Consider the following 20,268-nt stretch of genomic DNA (forward strand, 5'->3'; position numbering starts at 1 on the left):
ATGTATTGTCCGTCAATAAATCATAAAATAGTTAAATTTTACATTTTTCTCTGTAAAAAAATAATCGTACGACCTTTTTTCTTAATTCGAAAATCTAAAGCTCAAAATTTGAAGGAGTTTTTAAGGCATTTTAACGAAAACTTGAAATCGTAAAATTGTAGGCTACTTTAGCATATATATATTTCATTTTTTTTTTAATTTACTTATACATTGCAAAAAGTAGCAATAGCATTACAATCAGATAGCTTTTCTATTTCCCAGGCAGATTTATTGGAATTTTTATTTTGCGGTGCTGTCCACTACAAATCATTCTCAGACATTCAATATACTATATTCCTTTGCATCAGAAAACGAGGCAAATGAAATATGTAAAATATTTTGCACTAGGAGTCCTTCTTGATATCACCTGAATTTACATTTTTATAATGTGACGATTTCTAGCGTGAGTTTTAGAGCTCTTGTTACTTACTACATTAGACGAAATATCGTGGTCAGAAAATTAATTGACTATAAAACAGACCAAAGTAATAATTTTACCCTATTCATAATCTTTATATATATATTTCTTGTGTGCGTGTGTATGTCACTGAACTCCTCCTAGACGGCTGGACGGATTTTGATGAAATTTTTTGTGTGAGTTCAAGGGGATTCGAGGATGGTTTAGATTTACAATTTGGTCCACTGGAAAATGTTTACTTAACTAATTTTTCATTTATAAGTATTTGTTAATTTTGCAATGTTTTACATTGGATCCGGTAGACTGCGCTACCATCACAGCATCAAATATTAAATATTATTCTATTTTAATTTCAGTTTGTCCCGACAGTTGGTGCTGCGATCAAATTGAGAAAAATATTTGAAATTTTGTTTTATGGCAAAAAAACGTTTGCGGGGTCAGCTAGTATTATAGTAAATACTAGCTGACTCAGCACACGTTGTTTTGTCATATAAATTATTACCATTATGACTTAGGAGGATGAAAAATAAATATTGTTCGATTCTCAGACCTACCCGATATGCACACAAAATTTTATAAAAATCGGTCCAGCCGTTTCGGAGGAGTTTAACTACAGACACTGCGACACGAGAATTTCATATATTAGATTAGAGGATAGTTGTAGAAGAAAGATTTCCAGTGTTCTTGATTACAGACACCTCACTCAATAATGCGTACACATATTACAATGGATTTTACAAGACGTACATCTGAACGTAACTATACAGCAGCAGAATATTATTTTCTGCTTTCAATCGCGTATTATAAATATAATGATTACGAATAAACTTTGTGAGATACTAAAGCCTAAAGAGATTACTGCTCGACCTCTATTCAAAGGAAACTAAAAAAAAGAAAACGAGAAATAAACACATAATTACTGTAATAATAGGCGTCGTCCTTAATCAAGTCGGTTGGTGTGCAGAGCGTATTGAGACCGTAGTCAGATATCTTCAGAACGAATCGTCCATCGATGAGGCAGTTCGATGAACGGAGTTTGCCGTGTGCACCCAGCCCACTATGTAAGTAGCACATGCCCTAAGAAACAATAAGTTACAACGTTAGTGAGCTTATTGGTAATTTGTTTGGTTGATTTACTTACGATTAGTAAAATTAGAGTACTATTTAGATTTAGTTCTGTAACGCTAAGAATCTTAATCAAAAATTTATAATAATAACCTGAAAAAGAATAATATTAAAATAGATTTAAAACTTCTTTCTATCGAAACATAAATAAAATTTTGTTTCTCTTCAGATTATTTATTTATGTTTCAATGTGAAAGAAACCAATGATAGGTGTATATAACATTACAAATTTAATATTACTCAAAAGCAGCTCAACTGGTTATTATATAGAAATCTATTCAAAAATAATAGTGTTAAATATAATCCGTGATCTCTACCTATAGACTTATTTAGCTGCAACGATATATTAAAAATAATAATTGAATAAAATAAATGAAACCGCAGGCAGAAGCACTAGCTTACGTACTAAGACACACATAAAACTTGACCAAGACTAACACATTTATGTAGAATCATGTAAATTTAACGTAAACGTAGTTCGTGTAATTTAATAATATACCTAGTAATGTACATTTATTTTAATTTCATGTCTCTGTTGTCGTTCTTTGTGTTGTTAACTCATAAATTCGTCATTTTAGCTATCAAACCTAAGCAGAGTGAGAGTCAGACTCACAAATAAATTTAAAGAAAAACTTTCAACTATATTTTAATTTTATTATAATTTGTCGTTTTAGTTACTACTACACACTTTGATAAAACTTAAAATAAACTTTCGAATAATTAATACATTACGGTTCTAAAGTAATCTAAGGGATACTTCCGTACCCTTCAAAACTCAAATTAAATAATAAATTCGCAAAGAATATAATATGAAGAGGTATACTAGCAATAAGCTTTTGTAATTTGCACACCTTCATTATATTATTCTAAGTCGCTAAACACATTAAAAGTTTATACCATATTTTTGCTTAATAACTTATAACACATTTATAAATAACATTTCATATTAAAATAACCATGACGTATGTTTAAATAAAAGACAATAAGATAATAAGCAATTTGAAACAATACATATATCCATAGGAAAAAATACTGGGCTTATACACAGTGTCGGCCGGGTCGAAGGGATTACTGTTATCACGCAAAGGTCACGGATTATGAAGATATCAGTAAAGTTCTCTGCGAATGTCTCTGGCGACGAGACCCATAACATAATAAACTTTGTGACATTGACTGTGATAGAAAAAATAAGTAGTAAAAAATTGCTTAAAAAATTCTTGCAAAACAAATTTACCAATTTATTTTTCTTTTCTTTGTTATCTCTTTATTTACATTCACGTCGGACGTCGGTACGTAATTTCGTTAAATTTGAGCGGATTAGAGTAAAAAGATAATCAGACTCCAGGAGAGCAAAAAATAATATAATCAAATCAACTCAACAAGGTTTGTTAGCAAAAAAATGCATATATACGTTAATTCTATTTACGTACGTCATATATTATTATTATAGCCGCCCCGCGTTTCCCTTTCTCTTTTATTTGGAACTAGCTGACCCGGGTATTATCACAAATCTTTTGTATGGGAGTATAGAAAAGTGTTGTTTTTAGACTTTTTCAGGAAATTTAAATTTTTTTTTTTTTAGAATTTTTCTCTCCGTAAGAACCATCCTCGTACTTCAAGGAATATTTAAAAAAAAAGAATTAGCGAAATCGGTCCAACCGTTCTCGAGTTTTGCGCTTAGCAACACATTCAGCGACTCATTTTTATATTATAGATAGACTAGCTGACTCAACAGAAGTTCTCCTGTCTTAACTAGGAATATCTATTGAATTCGAATTGGTATAATTAATTTAAAAACAAATTAAAAAAAAAAAGTGTTATAACCGATCTTCTCTCAATTATATGTCAAACGTCATAAGGTAACATTAAAAAACTTTATATCGTCCAAAGCGCTATGGTTTGATTTGAAATAATTTTATATGGTCGTTAATTATTTTTAAATTTTCTAATTATCCGCGCAATTTTCTTAATTTTATCTTACATAACTAAGAACCTTCTTTTGAACCTTATCTTTCTTCTTCTTTTGAACATTACCAAACACAACAAAAAAATAGCGCAATCTGTCCAAACGTTCACGCGTGATGGCGCAAGGGAAATAGGAATTCATTTTTATATCTATAACTTGCTGTGCCCGCGACTTCGTCCGCGCGGAATTTAACAACAAAGTTATTGTTCAGTTCGCAGAGATATAAAATAAATATGTTTCTAAAATAAATGTAGTCTAAGTTACTCCTTACTATATCAGCTATCTGCCAGTGAAAGTCCCCTCAAAATCGGTTTAGCCGTTTTAGGGATTAGCCGGAACAAACAGACAGACAGACAGTCAAAAATTGTAAAAAAAAATTATTTCGCTATATGTACCGTGTATACATCCATATGCATTTAGTAAAAATTATATATATAGTATTTTAATATTACAAGCAGACTCTTTAATTTTATTTATTTGTATAGATAATGGATATTTTTATCCTTTTGATCCAAATCTTGAGAGAAAGAAACATAGCTGAGCCGGCAAACTTTCGCAGTGATAATATTGATTTTTCTCTATAAATTTTTTTACGACCCTTTTACTAAGAATAGGTACCAAATACAAAAGAACAATTATATAAGAAAATTGCGTAATGTTTATTTAACTAAACTCAGTCTCTTTTCTTTAATGTCTCTGTTATCAAAGATCTATCCTCCATGCGGGTTGTGTATAATTCTACCGTATCATAAATATTAATAATTTCGCAAGATAACAAAGGTAACTCCTTGTTAGTAGCTGCTCAAGATACAAACCAAAGTTATAAAATCATATCAAAACTTATTGTTATTCTCTAGATGAAATGAACGTTCTCTCCTCGAAGGACGCAGTAGTTCGAAGCTGGTTTTGTTTACTTCCGTGTGGGGTGACAAACACAACTTATTTGTATATATTTGAACTATATCTTAAGTTAGATTACATTAAATCCTAATTTAAGTTTTTGGCTAACGTTGTGAATAAATATTTATTTTTATCTATAAATGTACCTATATCTCATGTAATCTAATATACAAAATTCTCGTGTCGTGGTGTTTGTAGTTAAGCTCCTCCGAAACGGCTTGACCGATTCTCATGAAATTTTGTGTGCATATTGGGTAGGTCTGAGAATCGAACAACATCTATTTTTCATCCCCCTAAATCTTAAGGGTAGTCCACATCATTTTTTTTTCTTTTTTTTAGATAAATTATTTATTATTTATTTTATTATGATTTGGCGTTGAAAAATACATACAACTCTAAATTTTCATCCTTCTACCACCAACCCCTATTTTTAAATAGCGTTTAGCGGCAAGACAACGTTTGCCGTGTCAGCTAGTTTAATTATATTTTAAGATTGTTCTACTTTGTAGGACAAAACTTAATTTGTGGAGTACAATAACTGGAGTACTTTAACAAAGGTAGAGAACGGTAGGATACATCCTGCTCAAAATCTGGGGCAGCCCGACTGGGGAAGTACCTCGACCATAAAGAAGATCACAGCTAAATAATACTGTCTTCAAGCTATGTTGAGCATGTCAGAGCTAATGGGGGAAGGGTTGGCAACGCGCTTGCAATGCTTCTCGTGTTTCAGGCATCTATAAGCTACGGTAATCGCTTACGATCAGGTGGGCCGGGCCGTACGCTTGTTTGCTGACCTAATTGTATAATAAAAAAAAACATGTATGCTTAAATAACGGAGCTGCGAAAGTATATCTATTTTTACAGCTATGTGTGTATATTTCTTGTACAAATTAGAGAGTCACGTGATATTTAAACTAAACGATTTGAAATAAATGCAAATAAAATATTAGGTGTTTACTACACTTATTGCACAGTTAATAACATATAGATCATAAAAAATAGGACACAACACGATTTATAAATGGCATACATTAAAATCATAATTGAATTTCTTAACAAACAAAAATTACTTACTTGAACTATGTCGTGTACTAAGGACGTCCTGAAGTTCCAGTCGAGTTGTAACTCTTCATTGGCGAGGACATCTTTTAAGGAGCCCTTCGGACAGTACTCCGTGAGGATGAAGACCAGAGGACAATCGACGCAAGCGCCGATGAAACGCGCGGTGTTTTCGTGAGAGACATTACGAGCCTGTGACAGACAGACATTAGTATTTATTTTAAACAAAAATTGAAAATAGATCCTTCGCTTTTGAGGTTCAATTTTTTTTGTAACTCTTTTTGTAACTGTAAATGTTATTCATACTATTTATATGCTCTAAAGTTATTTATGTTTTAAAGACATCCATCCAATCGAAATTAGTGTTTAGGTTGAATGATGTGTTGCCTACCTCCTATGTCACTTCTAATGTTTGGGCTTAACTTTATAATAGCAAAATTATTGATATCAGTTAAGTAAAGGGTTTAGTAATTATTTCAAAATGCAAACATAATTCCTCTTATACATAACGTAAGAGATTAATGTAATATAATATTAAAATATTTACTTTAATCGATGATTAAGAATTTGAAAATATAAATTTTGCCTTAAGATCTTCTGAATAATTAATTTTAAAAAATACTTTGTATTGTACAAAATTTATGTCTCTTAGTGTAAATAATTACAAAAACACTCTAATTTACATTGATATAAAATATTTTAACGTTAATCTATTAAGATTCCAAAGAAAAATAGTAAGTACGAAAATAATATTAAGGCTAAATATGTACTTGTTTTATCTCCCATAGCAACTTCTTGTTCAAATCCAGTTTTTTTCTGTGTATTTTCTTAACAGCCACGCGATTCCCTTTGTAAAGACCGACCGTGAATGAGGATAATGTGACGGAGGGTCCCACACCTGCTGTCGAATTACTTCGAGTGCTCCAACCGAGAGACAACTACGGGAAAAAGTATTTATTACACTCACACACTTGAAAATACGACAGATAAACTTTCACGCAACTATAATAAATAAAAATTAATGTTTGTAAATTGTCGTCTATACTTTCCAAAGTCATAGGTCAGATTGTCACAACAAAACCTTGGTTTGTTCTGGGTACGCCCATGCTCCTGACCCATAATATATCTACTCTTTATGCGTATCTAGGTTAAGTCGGTAGTTAAATAGAATACTAATGAAATATAATTTGAAACAATAAGGACGAAAAGGATCTTAAAAATAGCCTTAAAATAACTTGTCGATTAAGAATACACAGATTTTTGTTCTGTTATAAAAAAAATCGACATATATATAGGACTAGCTTCTGTGCGCGACTTCGTCCGCGTGGAACAGAGGCGCGCGCAATACTTGATCGTTATTTTGCTGCGATGTTATTTTAAAACTGCAATATCTCCGGAGATACTCATTGAAATCGAATTATGTGTGTGGGCTATTAATTTTAAATTAAATACTTGTGATAAATAACGTATTTATTTAGATAAGGATTAATATCATGTTTATAAAAACATCTTCGCAAATAATGAATTATTTTAGAACAAACTTGGTTAGCATAAAAAAGGTTATAGTGAGCCAACCTTAAAAGATAAATATATACTGGCGCGATCTTTTTTTTAGAACTTTCTAGGAGGATCAATTCTGTCATACATGATTTTTGCGAAACTTTAACTGTTTTCACAGCGCACGCAGCGGAAGCTCTCAAAAGGAAAAAAGACCCCGATTTTGAAACATTCTTAATTAGTGTTCCGCTCCTTTTGGTCTTAGCGTGATGATATATAGCCTATAACCTTCCTCGATAAATGGGCTATCTAACACAAAAAGAATTTTTGAATTCTGAGATTAGCGCGTTTAAACAAACAAACAAACAAACTCTTCAGCTTTATAATATTAGTATAGATTTTGATTCCTAACTACGTTCCTTCAAATGGGGTTCCTATAGGTGTTATAGATCAAGTCCTATGTGAAAAAAAATCCTAATCCTTTTTTTACTGTCTTAATATACTATCTATTCTGATGACGTACTTCTTCATAACCGTCCAATATTATTTTTCTTAGCCCCTAAACATCGTTAAAGTAAAATATTAACACTATTTAGTCTAGGCAAAAACATAAAAACTTAAAAATATATATTATAAGCAAAATACACGATTTTTAAAAACTTAAGCAATGTGGTCCTATTGAGTAGGTATACATATATATGAAAGGCTCCAAGAAGCGAAAAATAAATTAAGCCATAATTTAAACATTTTTTTATTATCTGTAATGAAGACTAAGGTTGGGAAAATGTTAATGAACAGTAGCCATATTTGTTGGAAAATGGACTTTAAAACTTTTTTCCACCACGAATTTATTAATTTAAGTGTTTAGAAAACACTAATATGTTTTTGTTTTCAATTAATATGAATACTCAGCGGTCACGCGGAGATTTTCAGCGTTAAACTAAAATTATAAATAATAGAGATAGAACTCCAAGGGTAAAACTTTTTTGTTGAAAATTTTCTCCTCTTTAAAAAAATCTTTTTAAAACTCCTAAATGTTAATAGTTTAGGAGTTAGTAACAAAAATCGAAAATATTTTTTTGTAACTTAATTTGTTAATAACCTTACTAATTTTTGCGTACTAGAATATCCTCATATAGATATAGTTATAACAAGCTTTAAACTATCCAAATAAAAAAAAAATACAAAGCAAACCTTTATACAAGTAACAAAATTCTGGAGGTCAGTGTTGAAAATAATACAATAAAAATGTAACTAAAAAAGGCATGGGCACTTAAGAGCCCTTGGATGTTAAAATAAAATAAAAACAAAATTCTAGACGAAGTCACAAAAAAGTAAATGAGCAATGATGTACTTTTAACTGAAAATGAAACCATGAAACCCAACCTCAAATTCCAGGCAGTTTTGGCAACACAACTTTCCCCATAAAAGAAATAATGCTAAGAAACTTCAACAGTTGCCAATGAAACAAAGCAATATTTAAATAATGTTGAATAAAATGTATTTTCAATTCGATTTATCGAAGCCTGTTGACTTTAATTAGTTCGAAATGAAACAATGAGTAAAACAGAGCGATGGCAAACTGGAAACAATTACGCTAATTACTGAGAACAATAATTACATAACATTAATTAAGTGTCGAAGGCTATTTGTGGATGAAACAGGACACGATGAACCAAAAACATTTATATTTAAAAAATAATATTGTATTTGTTATTAAACAGAATGTCACAACAAAATATCATACTATTTTATTATACCTAGTATTTGAATGTTACCTAGGTTTCTTGACAAAAAATCTCGTCGCTTTTTAACTGACTTCAAAAAAGGAGGAGGTTACTCAATTCGACCGTATATATATATTTTTTTAATGCATGTTCAACGTTGTTTATGAACCGATTTTGATAATTCTTTTTTTTTTTTTGTTGAAAAGAAGGGTGGTATCATGATAAGGAAACCAGGATCTGATGATGAAATCCTAGAGAAATCGAGGGGAACCCTCGAAAATCGTGCAATTGTTAATTTTTTTCGCCAACTTACGTTGTATGTAATTGAAGTCGGTTTTTCTTTCGATTGCGAGCAAACACAATTATTAGAAAAAACCTCCCAATTACTCCACATAAATTACATATCATTTTATAGATAATTGCTCTACCGGCATCTACCACTAAAAAAATTATTATTACTTCTGTTTTTGTATATCAATTAATTATTAAAATTATATATACGACGGCTTTAATTTTGAAATAACGTCAACATGAATGACGGTCGGTAATTTTTTTACTTATTTAGTGTGAATTATTCTTTTATTATGGCTTTAAGTTAAATCCATGGAAGGCTTAGGTTTTATTGGAGATCTAATTTTTCAATTTTAGAATATGACATTACTTATTAATCCTATTACATGGTATAATTATTATTATTTACACAGTAAGATAAAAAGAATTCTAGGATTTATAAAATAAAATAAAAACTACTCAATATACTTATTGGCCGCAAGTGAAGTGTCAGCATTAGCTAGTTATGCAGTAAATGAATCACAAAATGCTGTCGCTATTGCAATTTCCGGCTTTTAATTGTCCGTCTGTTTGCTGGAACTGATCGAAGTCGGAATACACACACACCTAACACAAACTATGTACACACAAATGACATGGGTTATTTGCATATAATTTAATTTTTAAACAACTTCATAAAAATCATATATCAAATCCATTGTTTTCCCAGTATTTTACTCGACATATGGAGAGATATTGTAAGGGAATGTTAATTGGTTTTTAGTAAAAATATATTTTATGTAATTACACATTAAAAGTGAAAAGTTATGTAATCATTTATTCCGGGATCTACAGACTAGTAGTATGTAATAATTAGCTAAAGTGTAAATTTATAGTTTGATAAACATTACCTTGAGAACTTCATTGATGCTGTGCAAGGCAGGACTTGAACCTAGACCCGTTCCGACTTCCACCAACACCTCTTCAGGACGGACACGCCACGAAGTATTGTTTAACTCAGCGTCGATACGAACTTGCCTGTGAAACATTTTCAAGTATAAGTTGAATCATTAAAAAAACAGACTAATATACACGCGCATACACACACACACACACACACACACACACACACACACACACACGAACATATATACAAACACATACATACGCACACACAACAGAAATATACAGTATGGTATAGTATAATACTAATACTTCGTTACGTTCATCATGTCCTTTTAAGGAAAAGAAGCCTAATTAAACGTAGCTCGACGTCACTGTTAATTGGCGGATACATAATATCTTACAAGAAATTAAATTTTAAACCAATGAAACACTTAAAATTAGCAACGTAACATCACAAGATTTATGTTGCTTTGGTTGTTTTCTTTAAAATTGCAATATTCTGATCCTATTAAACAATAATAAATAACAACTAATTATGTTCACAATAACGGAGTCTAAAACTTAACGAAAACTTAAATGTAAACTACTGAATAAATTATAAACATATTGTTTTAGATTTCAAAATGTTATTATAATAAAGATTTGTGAATTCTAATTTTAACATTGTTTTAAAATCAGCATCTGAAATTTTAAAACACATCGGCACTCACTGTTCGTTCCTCAGACTAAAAGAATAATTACCTTATTCTGAAATCATGGGCACCATTTCACCCGTTGTGGATACATTTTATACTACAAATAAGCTACGAATAGACTTTAACAGCAGAAGGTAGAATAGGCCATTGGGACCTGTTTCGCTAGAATTAAGAAATTACAACTCTTATATCCACAATTGCGAATGGTAATAGGTATGCCATAGATATGCCTAGTGGTATTCGATGGTGATAAAGAATAATATCATAATATTTGAGGTAGGGCACGGCAGGATATTTCCTTCTCAAAATATAGCACAGTCCGACTGGGGTAGTACCTCGACTTTACAGAAGATCACAGCTAAATAATACTGTTTTCAAGCAGTGTTGTGTTCCTGTTCGTGAGTAAGGTGACCAGAGCTCCTAAAGGGATTGGGGATTGGGTCGGTAATGCGCTTGCGATGCTTCTGGTGTTGCAGGCGTCTATAAGGTAAGGTAAGATTCGCTTACCATCAGGTGATTCGTACGCTTGTTTGCCGACCTAATTATATAAAAATAAAAATAAAACTTTTATCCGTTGGATACCATTGTCTGTCAAATAGCGCTATCCATAACTGATAAAACTGGTCCTGTCTCAGTACTTTCTAATATTTAACAAAAGTTTCAGTTTAAGTAATCTCTAAATAGCTGCGTTGTTTGCCGCCTAGTTGTATAAAACAAACAATCATAAGAAAATACATTACAATTTTTCATCTATTTAAATTGTGTCAATTGTAATATAATATTTTAATATAATTCTTAATTTAAAAAATGTATAAGATTTTAAACTCAAATAATGATATTTAGAGTTTTAGACTCCATTTTTCTTGCTTTTTCTTTTTATACTATATTTATACTCAATACTTACTTGTAGGCCACGCAAGCGGCCGTAACCGCGAGCGTTAAGAACACAGCCAGGCCGATAAAGCAATATATCAAAACTGCCTGCGCCTCTGAGCAGCGTGAAAACGGACAATAAATTACAATTTGCCGCTTCTGAAGCACTCTATACAGCTAGCTACTTTTATATTATGAAAAGCGTTGAGTATATCCGCATCGTTAATTTGTTAAATTTATTATATTTATAGTGTACAAGATAGATTGTGTGTGTTTTGTAAATACGTAAAAAATGTTTAAAATAGATTTTAATTAGGTATTTACATTTAACTTTGTTCTTACCACCATGAAAGCAGGTAGTAAATTAAGTCACGTGAGTACCGAGAACGCCTCCGTAAACATTTTCTTACGCATCCTTACTTTGTTTTTTTTTTTGTTAGACACTGAAACTCGATAAAAGAAATTAAGGATTTCCTACGAAATGGTTGATTGCTAAATTGTGTAATCTTTGATCTCCCATCAAAAGTTTTTAAGCTCTTAAGTATAAAAGTTTGTAAGAAATTCGAATTAGATTTTGCTATAACCTTCTATAAAATAATGACTTTCGCAAAAATCATTGAGCTGTTTTCGTTAAATATAATTTAAAAGCAATGAAAGTAAGTTTTTTTCTTTTGCGTTATAATGAAAAGTTTTACACAAATTTCGTAATTGTGCTTTAGAGAAACAACCTAAGGGCTAATGTGCATATCCAAATCTGTCAATACAGTATCTTATCTTATACTATTAAACGAGCAATTCTTGTATATATATATATATATAGAATCTGAATCTCGGAAACGGCTCCAACGATTTTCATGAAATTTAGTATGCAGAGAATTTCGGAGGAGAAAAATAAATCTAGTTAGGATTCATTTTTAGAACATGTCATTTTATCCCAGTTTTTAGACAATGAAAAAAAATGGCTACAATATCGTTAGAATACGAAGGTAAATTTCGCAATCGTCAATAAAGTTGTTATAGCTCAGGTGCGAAATCGACCGGATGCGAGCGACAGAAAATAGTACCACGGTTCAAATCCTCAAATTTCCAGATCGATAATTATTTTTTCTTTTTTTTTCTAATTGCACTCGTTAATTTTTATTTAAATAGCCAATTCTTATTTTTTTATTATTATGTCGGTAAAATCTAAAAATATTTTTCATATTTTATCTTTATTATTTTTTAATAATTTTTTTATTTATGATTTTTATATTTGTTTATATTTTTTATTGTTGTCGGTAAAAAAAAATATTATTCATATTTTAAATGTGTAATTCGTATTTAAATATGATTTCCAAAAAACACGATTTACTAAAAATACCGAGCTAAGCTCGGTCACCCAGGTACTTACCATTAACAGATCTATACCAATATACATATTATAAAACTTTGTTTGCTTTAAACTTTCAATTCCAAAAAGATTTAGTGCGGTTTAAAAGTTTCATATTAGTTTACGTTTAACAAACACGCTGTACTATCGTTAGAAGACGAAAAATCGAAGCGTCGTAGTAAACAGAAGTACGTGTCGAATCGAGCGGATCGTAGCCGTCTAGTAAATAACAAACAATACCCACCCCCCTGACAGACAGGGTCAGTGCCGAGGAATCCGCAGCGAGGCTTGTCTGGAGGCGGCGCTCTCCGCCCGCCCGGCCAGTGGATCGCCTTGCCCGCTACCGGCTTGTAGCTGCTGTTCAAGCCGTGGTAGAAGGCTACCACCTACGACGTAATAGTGACGCAATAGTTATCACGTAAACGAGAAACCCGTGCCTTAGACTGCAATTCTTATAACAGTATAATTTATGTGTAGAGAAAAAACATCAAAAAGATCGCACGCACATGTTAGGAAATGTTTAAAAACAACAATACAATAAAACTTAGTAATAAATCTTCTTTGATTTGGTTAAAATCTATTGAGGAGTCCTCTTTGACGGTTCGCAGGAAAGTGGACATAATTTCCAAAAAAATCTATTGAGGAGTTTTTTCATGATGTGCTGAAAATACGATCTCTATAATTTTATATATAGAGATGTGAGGCAAAATTAATAACCCAAATTACTTCTTCGGGTAATATCTTTGTATTTAAGTACCTATTAAGTAAATGCTAATAACAAAAGTGGCATATCTGGCAATTCTTGAAATGTACTTGTTAATAAGAAACTTCAGTGTGTAAGAGCGAACCTCAAATTTTCCGGTAACAGGGTCAAGATCGAGAATAGCGTAGTCAGCATCCCTGTCGCCGACTGGGTCGATACGCACGTGACCTGTGATACCTGTCGAAAACAAAAAGTCGTAATATTTCCCAAACATGTCCATATATCCATATTGTTTAGTGGTAATAGTGAAATTATGAATTGGATCATAAAACAGAGTCGTTGCTAACTAGAACAGCATTAACATTGATTAGGAATAGATGACCATGGGTGTAAGTTTTACGGGTGTGTTTTCCTATGTGGACCTCCTTACGATGGGTTTTATTATAAATTCTTGGTAGGGAAAATATCCGCTAAGACGTGTTGGAACTGCGTGGTGCAAATAGAAGGTGACAGACTATTACAGTATTATGCAATATAAATATAACCTCACATAAGTTATAGCATTCAAATGATATTACAAATATATAGAGCTATAATATAATATTACAAATCTTTCTTACCATAAAAATCTCTTCCCCACATTCTCCGCGTTATATTCCGTCCGTCTCTGATATTCCCCCCCTCAGTTAGTGTCTCATTCAAGGCCATACCCAACAAATACACACCGTCGTAGAACGCGCCTATGAAGAAGTTTACCTGCTGACCAGTATGTGTATTAAATAAACAATATGGTAACAATACTGTGAAAAAATACATAAAATAAGGCAATTAATGTCAGCTCAACATTGAAATATTAAGCTTCCAGCAATTTAGATCCAATGACCTAAATACGAAACGCGAATATAAACATTTTAATTGCCTTCAGATTACAGGGATTTAGGAATTAAAAATAAAATTATATGAAAATGTACGAAGTTCCGTGAGTTACTTTCTATATGTGCATGTATAATTTTTATTGATAGATTAAGTTTCGATAATCTCAGAGTTGTCACTAGCCGCGATACGATTAATACACGTAATAAATAGTAAAAAAATATTTAAGTAAATAAAACCTCTGGTTTTACATACGAAAGTTTACTTTTGTTTTTCCTTACTGACACAATAGTTCAATGTACTGTACAATGATTAGCCCGTTGGCGCAATTTGCAATGATGCTGCTTTGTGGGTTCGACCGGGGTTTGTGAATTTGATTCCCGTCTTGAGTCTGGGTGTAATATATGTTTTTATTTATATAAATATTATTTTTATATATTTATAGAAATAAAAATATAATTATATCAGCCGGCTGTGACCTTATAACACAAGCATTATATTGCTTATCTTAGGAATAAACGACTATGTGTGTATGTTATAGCTATTTATTTTATTTTACAACAATTTGTATTCAAACCTCTTCGCCGTCGGAGAATGTGTAGTTATAGTGTAGTTTGGCGCGAGCTCGTACTGTGTCCGCGAATTCGTCAAAACGGTCGCCAGTGGGCAGCTTCAGAGATACACGCAACAAGGCCTCGTAGGCGGCACGTGCAGCCGCGTCCCGCTCATCTCCCGCCGCCCACCCCGTCTCCCCCCAGTAACCACCCTGACCAGCAAATATCAAATACATAAGCAATAAACACCATACGCTCAACGGCTTCACTTGAATGGACAGCTGTATCGAGGACAGACATAACAAAAGCGCAAATGCTCATATATCTATTAAAATTTACAACACTGTATAGTTGTAATAATACCTCTTAATACAGCGTTAAAAACAAACTTTTTTAAATACTTTTTTCATCTTTAGTACTAACTTAAATAAATGTATGTTACTAAAACAATCTGATTTCGCAGACCAAAACACTAATATTGTTGTTACCAAGTTACATAATTAAATTGCTTTCGTTTCAATTAGTAACACAAATTAGTTGTCCCAAAATATTAAGGACCAACAAGATAGAGTTACATTAAACAAGTATATAGCTATTACTCGCTGATTAATTCCTCTTTTGCCTTAGATCTAGTTTGAGGCCAACAACATACCATATTATGTACAAACTATATTATTTTTGTTTCTTGGTTATATTACTTATTATGCTACGCACTCTGCAGTGTATTTTTACGAAAACCTTAGTAAAATAGGTAATCACCTGAAAAATTTCCACGTCCAAAAAAGCCCAGTCACCCCTAGTCATGCCGAGGGAGTGTGCAGCAAGGAGGAACTCGCGCACCAGTGATCCGCGGACGCTCAGAATTACCACTACAGCGAAGAACATCATATCATAACTAATTTAAGCTAAGAATAGTATAGCTAGTTATATATTTGCATTTTCCTACATACAAATACACGATAAAAATGTACCAGCATCCTCTTATTCAAATGACATATTTCTAATAAGTTCCTTAAATTATTACAAAACAAAATTTGTTACATATTTCGTCTTTCATTCCTGCTTAAATCGTTTTCGGCTTTTAATTAAACCTTCATTGTAAAATATCAAAAATCCAAGAGCGTAGGTACCTATTATACGGACTAGAAGTATGTTTCGGTGATCTGTCTATTTCTGATTATTTGTCGTTGATATTGTCTATTTTTGATTACTATAGCGACAGATTTCTAACAGAATCCATATTAAGATAATATATCTAGTAAACAAAATTATAAATAAATTAGAAGTCGAACACAACCGTAATAATTTCTGATACAAGGCCATCGAAGCCTAGAGAAGCAAAGAATGAAATCTGTTAACGTCAAACATAACACGTACCAAATTAGTCTTGAACCAATGAACGTATTGACTTTGAACTATGCTCAGAACTTTCCAGATTGCGAGGTCAGAAAGATGATTCTACACTAGAAGCGTTTTCTTAAGAACTTTAGTTCTTAGTTTTTTAACAATTTATTAAAGTATACTTTCAAAAAATAATATCGTGATTTCTATTGTACAGGCAATTTTATGGCAATAAGGCAAGCTATTATTAAAATTTTATAATAAATAAATATAATAAAATGGTAGGAAAGTCAAAACTGTACATTGAATATTTTTTAAAAAGAATACTTGGGGTGTGGTCTACAATCGATACCGAAGCCAAAAATATAGTTTTTAGAATTTTTATCTGTTTGTCTGTTTGTCTGTATGTATGTCCGGGATAAACTCAAAAAGTATCGCATAGATTTACTTCAAATTTGGCACGAATATTATTAAGAAGTCGGGTAAAACATATAGGCTACATATTATCACGCTATCACCTACGGGGAACGAGCAGTGAACCTTTATTTCTTCAACGCATTCTGTAACAACGTGTAATCTAACGACGCATATTTGAATGTTGTTGTTATTATGTTAATAACCATGCTATAAGTTAGCTTCACACTATAAATAAAGACATTATGTAGTATATTTAGTATCAGCATTGCACCCGTGCGAAGCCATGGCGGGTCGCTAGTAATAAATAAATTACTCGTAGTTAAATGTTTAATTTAAAAATCATGTAATATTGAGGGAATTTTACCGAAATAAAACGTTAATACTTCTTCTTTGTACTTATATTCTTAACTAGCTATTTATATGTGTTTAAATAATAAAAAGCAATCAAATATATGTATAAATCTTCGACCCATTTCCTGTATGGAGAAAAAGGCCAATTAGTAGAACTGTACAGTCTAATTCAGTTTAGCTTACACATGAATATTTGCAAAAATATTCCTATTTTCCAAACATAAATATAACGTCCCTTTTAAGGTTTATAAAATTTACATAGAACGTGCTTGTACGAATATAATTTAATTTAAGACATCTACCCTCGGCCTAACACGTATATTAAAAATGGAATATTAAATACGTATTATTATACCGTCGACTATATTAACACTTGTTAAATACTAATATGAACGCTTGGCAGTGATAGTTTAATGTTATATATATTAACACTTGTTAGTAAGGTTTAAGAAAACAAGTTTTTGTTTTCAGTTAGTTCGAAAGTGCAACTTGTTTTTAAGACTCGAGAAACACAAAGGGTTAATGAAGTTACTAATTAATGAAACTACTTCGATATATATCTTATACTACCTGTGCCTCGCAAATTCACATGCGTTAATTTGAAAAAAAAAATAGTCTTCTTCGATAAATGGGCTTTCTAAAACTAAAATAATTTTTCAAATCGGACCAGTATTTCCCGAGATTAGCGCGTTCAAGCAATCAAACAAACAAGCAAACTCTTCAGCTTTATAATATTAGTATAGATATAAAAAAAAAATCGTGTTACAGTGTTTGTGGTCACGGTCCGAAATGATTCGACTGATATTTATAATCTTTTGTTGTGTATTTTTGGTAGGTATGAAAAAAGATTATAAAATTTATTAAATAGTATTATTATTTCATGTGAGGTGATTCGAGTGTCCGTTATACGGAATTTCTTTTTTTACCTAATACTTTACGCGTTTGACAACTCTCAAGACCGTCTGTTAGGTCTACAATAATATAAAATGACCTTACCTCTAGCGTACATACTGACATCCTTCAGAAGTGCTTCGCAAGACTCCCTTTCATTGCCGTCTAATTCTCTTACAGCTTTCAGTAAGCCCTCTTTCCTCAAGCCCCATTCAAGGCTTTTTCCTGTTTGATAGGTAAAAAGAAGATAAGAAATAATGATTTAAATGAAATGTACTTTGTAAAATATTCGAATATACACGTGTACAATGTTATTCAATCAACAGTATAAAGCAACGTAAAGTCCATAACAAAAATATATAAATAAATTATTTATTTTACAATATTAGACATTATAATATGTTATTAAATAATGAAACCATTGAAGGGGTATTGAGGGTTAAAATTCATTAATTAAAAATAAAACTATTGGTAACTGTATATAGACGTAAATAATTCTAATCTTTTTCAAAATACGTCCAAATCATATATTGCAGAAAAAGATTGCAATCACATAAATTTAGGAACTATATAATACTTAATATATCCAAAACATATATATCACACAAAATGCTCACCAACAGTGAGTGAGAATAGATCAGATTTATCCAGTAGTAAGGCGACGTGTGCCCAGCCGAAGCGCTCGAATACGCTCGTGAAAACTCGCGGCAGGCGACACTGGCAGTACGACATGCGTGTCAGAGTTGGATACTTGCCTTTGTCATTAAACAACGTTTGAGGCTGTAATTGTAAACAAAATATTTACTTGAGCATTATTTTAGCTTCTGCTGTAGCTGCCAGAGATTTTTTTATTTGTAATTTTACAATTAATACGATGTTATCCCTAAATAATATTTTTCTAGTACATTCGAAATCCAAAAATGTTAACGAACAGTGACAGATAAAAAATAAATTTTACTTTTTTTTTAAATATGATGGGATATTTCATTACTTTAGTTGTTTATTCATTCGGTTTGCAAAATGAGATACTTATAAGGCCACCTTTTTAATAATAATACACTTTATTGTACACCAAAAACAAAAATTACACAGCAAAATAGATTTAACAAAGTATCATAAAGTACAAAGGACAGCCTTATCGCTGAAAAGCGATCTCTTCCAGGCAACCTAAGGACAAAGGAGATGGTATTGTGTTGACGGCCTTTCCCTCTCAAAAATATTACATCGGTTACAAGGTTACACTTACAAGAAAAATCCTAGCTAATTATTATAGATTTTTACATTACGCTCACCCTTGTCCCTTTGCGTAGGTTCCTCAGTCTATGCATTCGACTAACGACACTGGCAGGCGCTGCTAATTCTCCTTCAGATGGAGGCTGATGCAGAAACAAAAGTGATTTGAAAACATCTCAGTTTCTCGGTCTATGTCAAATACAGAGCGAATTTTAAGTAGGTCAAAACATACTTGGGTACTTGTAATGATGCTCGTCCAATACATTTATTTTTGGCGCCAAAAGTTACCTATATTGTTTTCTACTGAAACGGTACAGTATCGAAAAGTAAGCGAACTTTTTTTATTTATTAGTTACAAAACATCAACAATATATGCAAAAAAGATTATACTAAAAACTTTTGTCGCATGTGAATTTCCACACAATAATTACGATAACGGTTTCTAATGTAACTTAACTATGAAAAAAAGTAAGTGTATGCCTAAAATACGCTAAAATAATATGGACGATCTAAAGTAAATAAATTTATATACTATTATAATAAATTTTTATTAAAACTTAAGGATTAGCAACTAAAAATAAAAAAGTTTCCGAAGCAATCGAAGCACAAGTTACCTATCTCATTTGTTTTCGAAACATCCTATTTATTGAAGCCGACAATCTATTTGTCCCTAATACCTCAGAGATGTTCTCTCGGTCCATTACACTTAAATCCAATCCCATTACCATCACCTCAATGCCAAGTTCGCGGGCAACATTCCCACCGGCTCTCAAACTGATTTGTTTGTACCCTTGACCACGGGGTACTTGGCGAATCGAGCGCGTAATCACTGCTCCCAGAGGCTTTTCTCTAACACTATTTTGCTGATTCGTTTGCAAACAATACACGAGTATTTTGTTATATAAAAAATAAAAGTTTGTTTTACAAAAAAAATATTCAACTATGTTGATATTTGTGGCTGCCGTTCTGCTGTTATCAGATAGAACATTAATAAAAAATTTGATAAATATTATAACCTTTACATAACAAGTTCAAGAATTTGACAAAAATGTGAGGGAAAA

General features: G+C 31.7%; 1 protein-coding gene across 1 annotated transcript in view; it reads right to left on the reverse strand.

The window, feature by feature from the left end:
* The window catches only part of LOC123661819 (atrial natriuretic peptide receptor 1), a 50,029-nt gene that overhangs the window by 13,193 nt on the left and 16,568 nt on the right, over window positions 1-20,268 (reverse strand). Inside the window, exons 4-16 of the mRNA XM_045596759.1 lie at window positions 19,267-19,350; window positions 18,592-18,754; window positions 18,080-18,199; window positions 15,734-15,843; window positions 14,998-15,186; window positions 14,168-14,303; window positions 13,693-13,784; window positions 13,089-13,230; window positions 11,507-11,591; window positions 9,913-10,039; window positions 6,278-6,445; window positions 5,523-5,699; window positions 1,378-1,534 (exon numbers count right to left, since the gene is read on the reverse strand). Of these exons, the coding sequence (XP_045452715.1) occupies window positions 1,378-1,534; window positions 5,523-5,699; window positions 6,278-6,445; window positions 9,913-10,039; window positions 11,507-11,591; window positions 13,089-13,230; window positions 13,693-13,784; window positions 14,168-14,303; window positions 14,998-15,186; window positions 15,734-15,843; window positions 18,080-18,199; window positions 18,592-18,754; window positions 19,267-19,350 (1,750 nt within the window). The remainder of the gene's footprint in view (window positions 1-1,377; window positions 1,535-5,522; window positions 5,700-6,277; window positions 6,446-9,912; window positions 10,040-11,506; window positions 11,592-13,088; window positions 13,231-13,692; window positions 13,785-14,167; window positions 14,304-14,997; window positions 15,187-15,733; window positions 15,844-18,079; window positions 18,200-18,591; window positions 18,755-19,266; window positions 19,351-20,268) is intronic.

This window comes from Melitaea cinxia, chromosome 17, assembly GCF_905220565.1.
Source record: "Melitaea cinxia chromosome 17, ilMelCinx1.1, whole genome shotgun sequence".
Lineage (NCBI taxonomy): Eukaryota > Metazoa > Arthropoda > Insecta > Lepidoptera > Nymphalidae > Melitaea > Melitaea cinxia.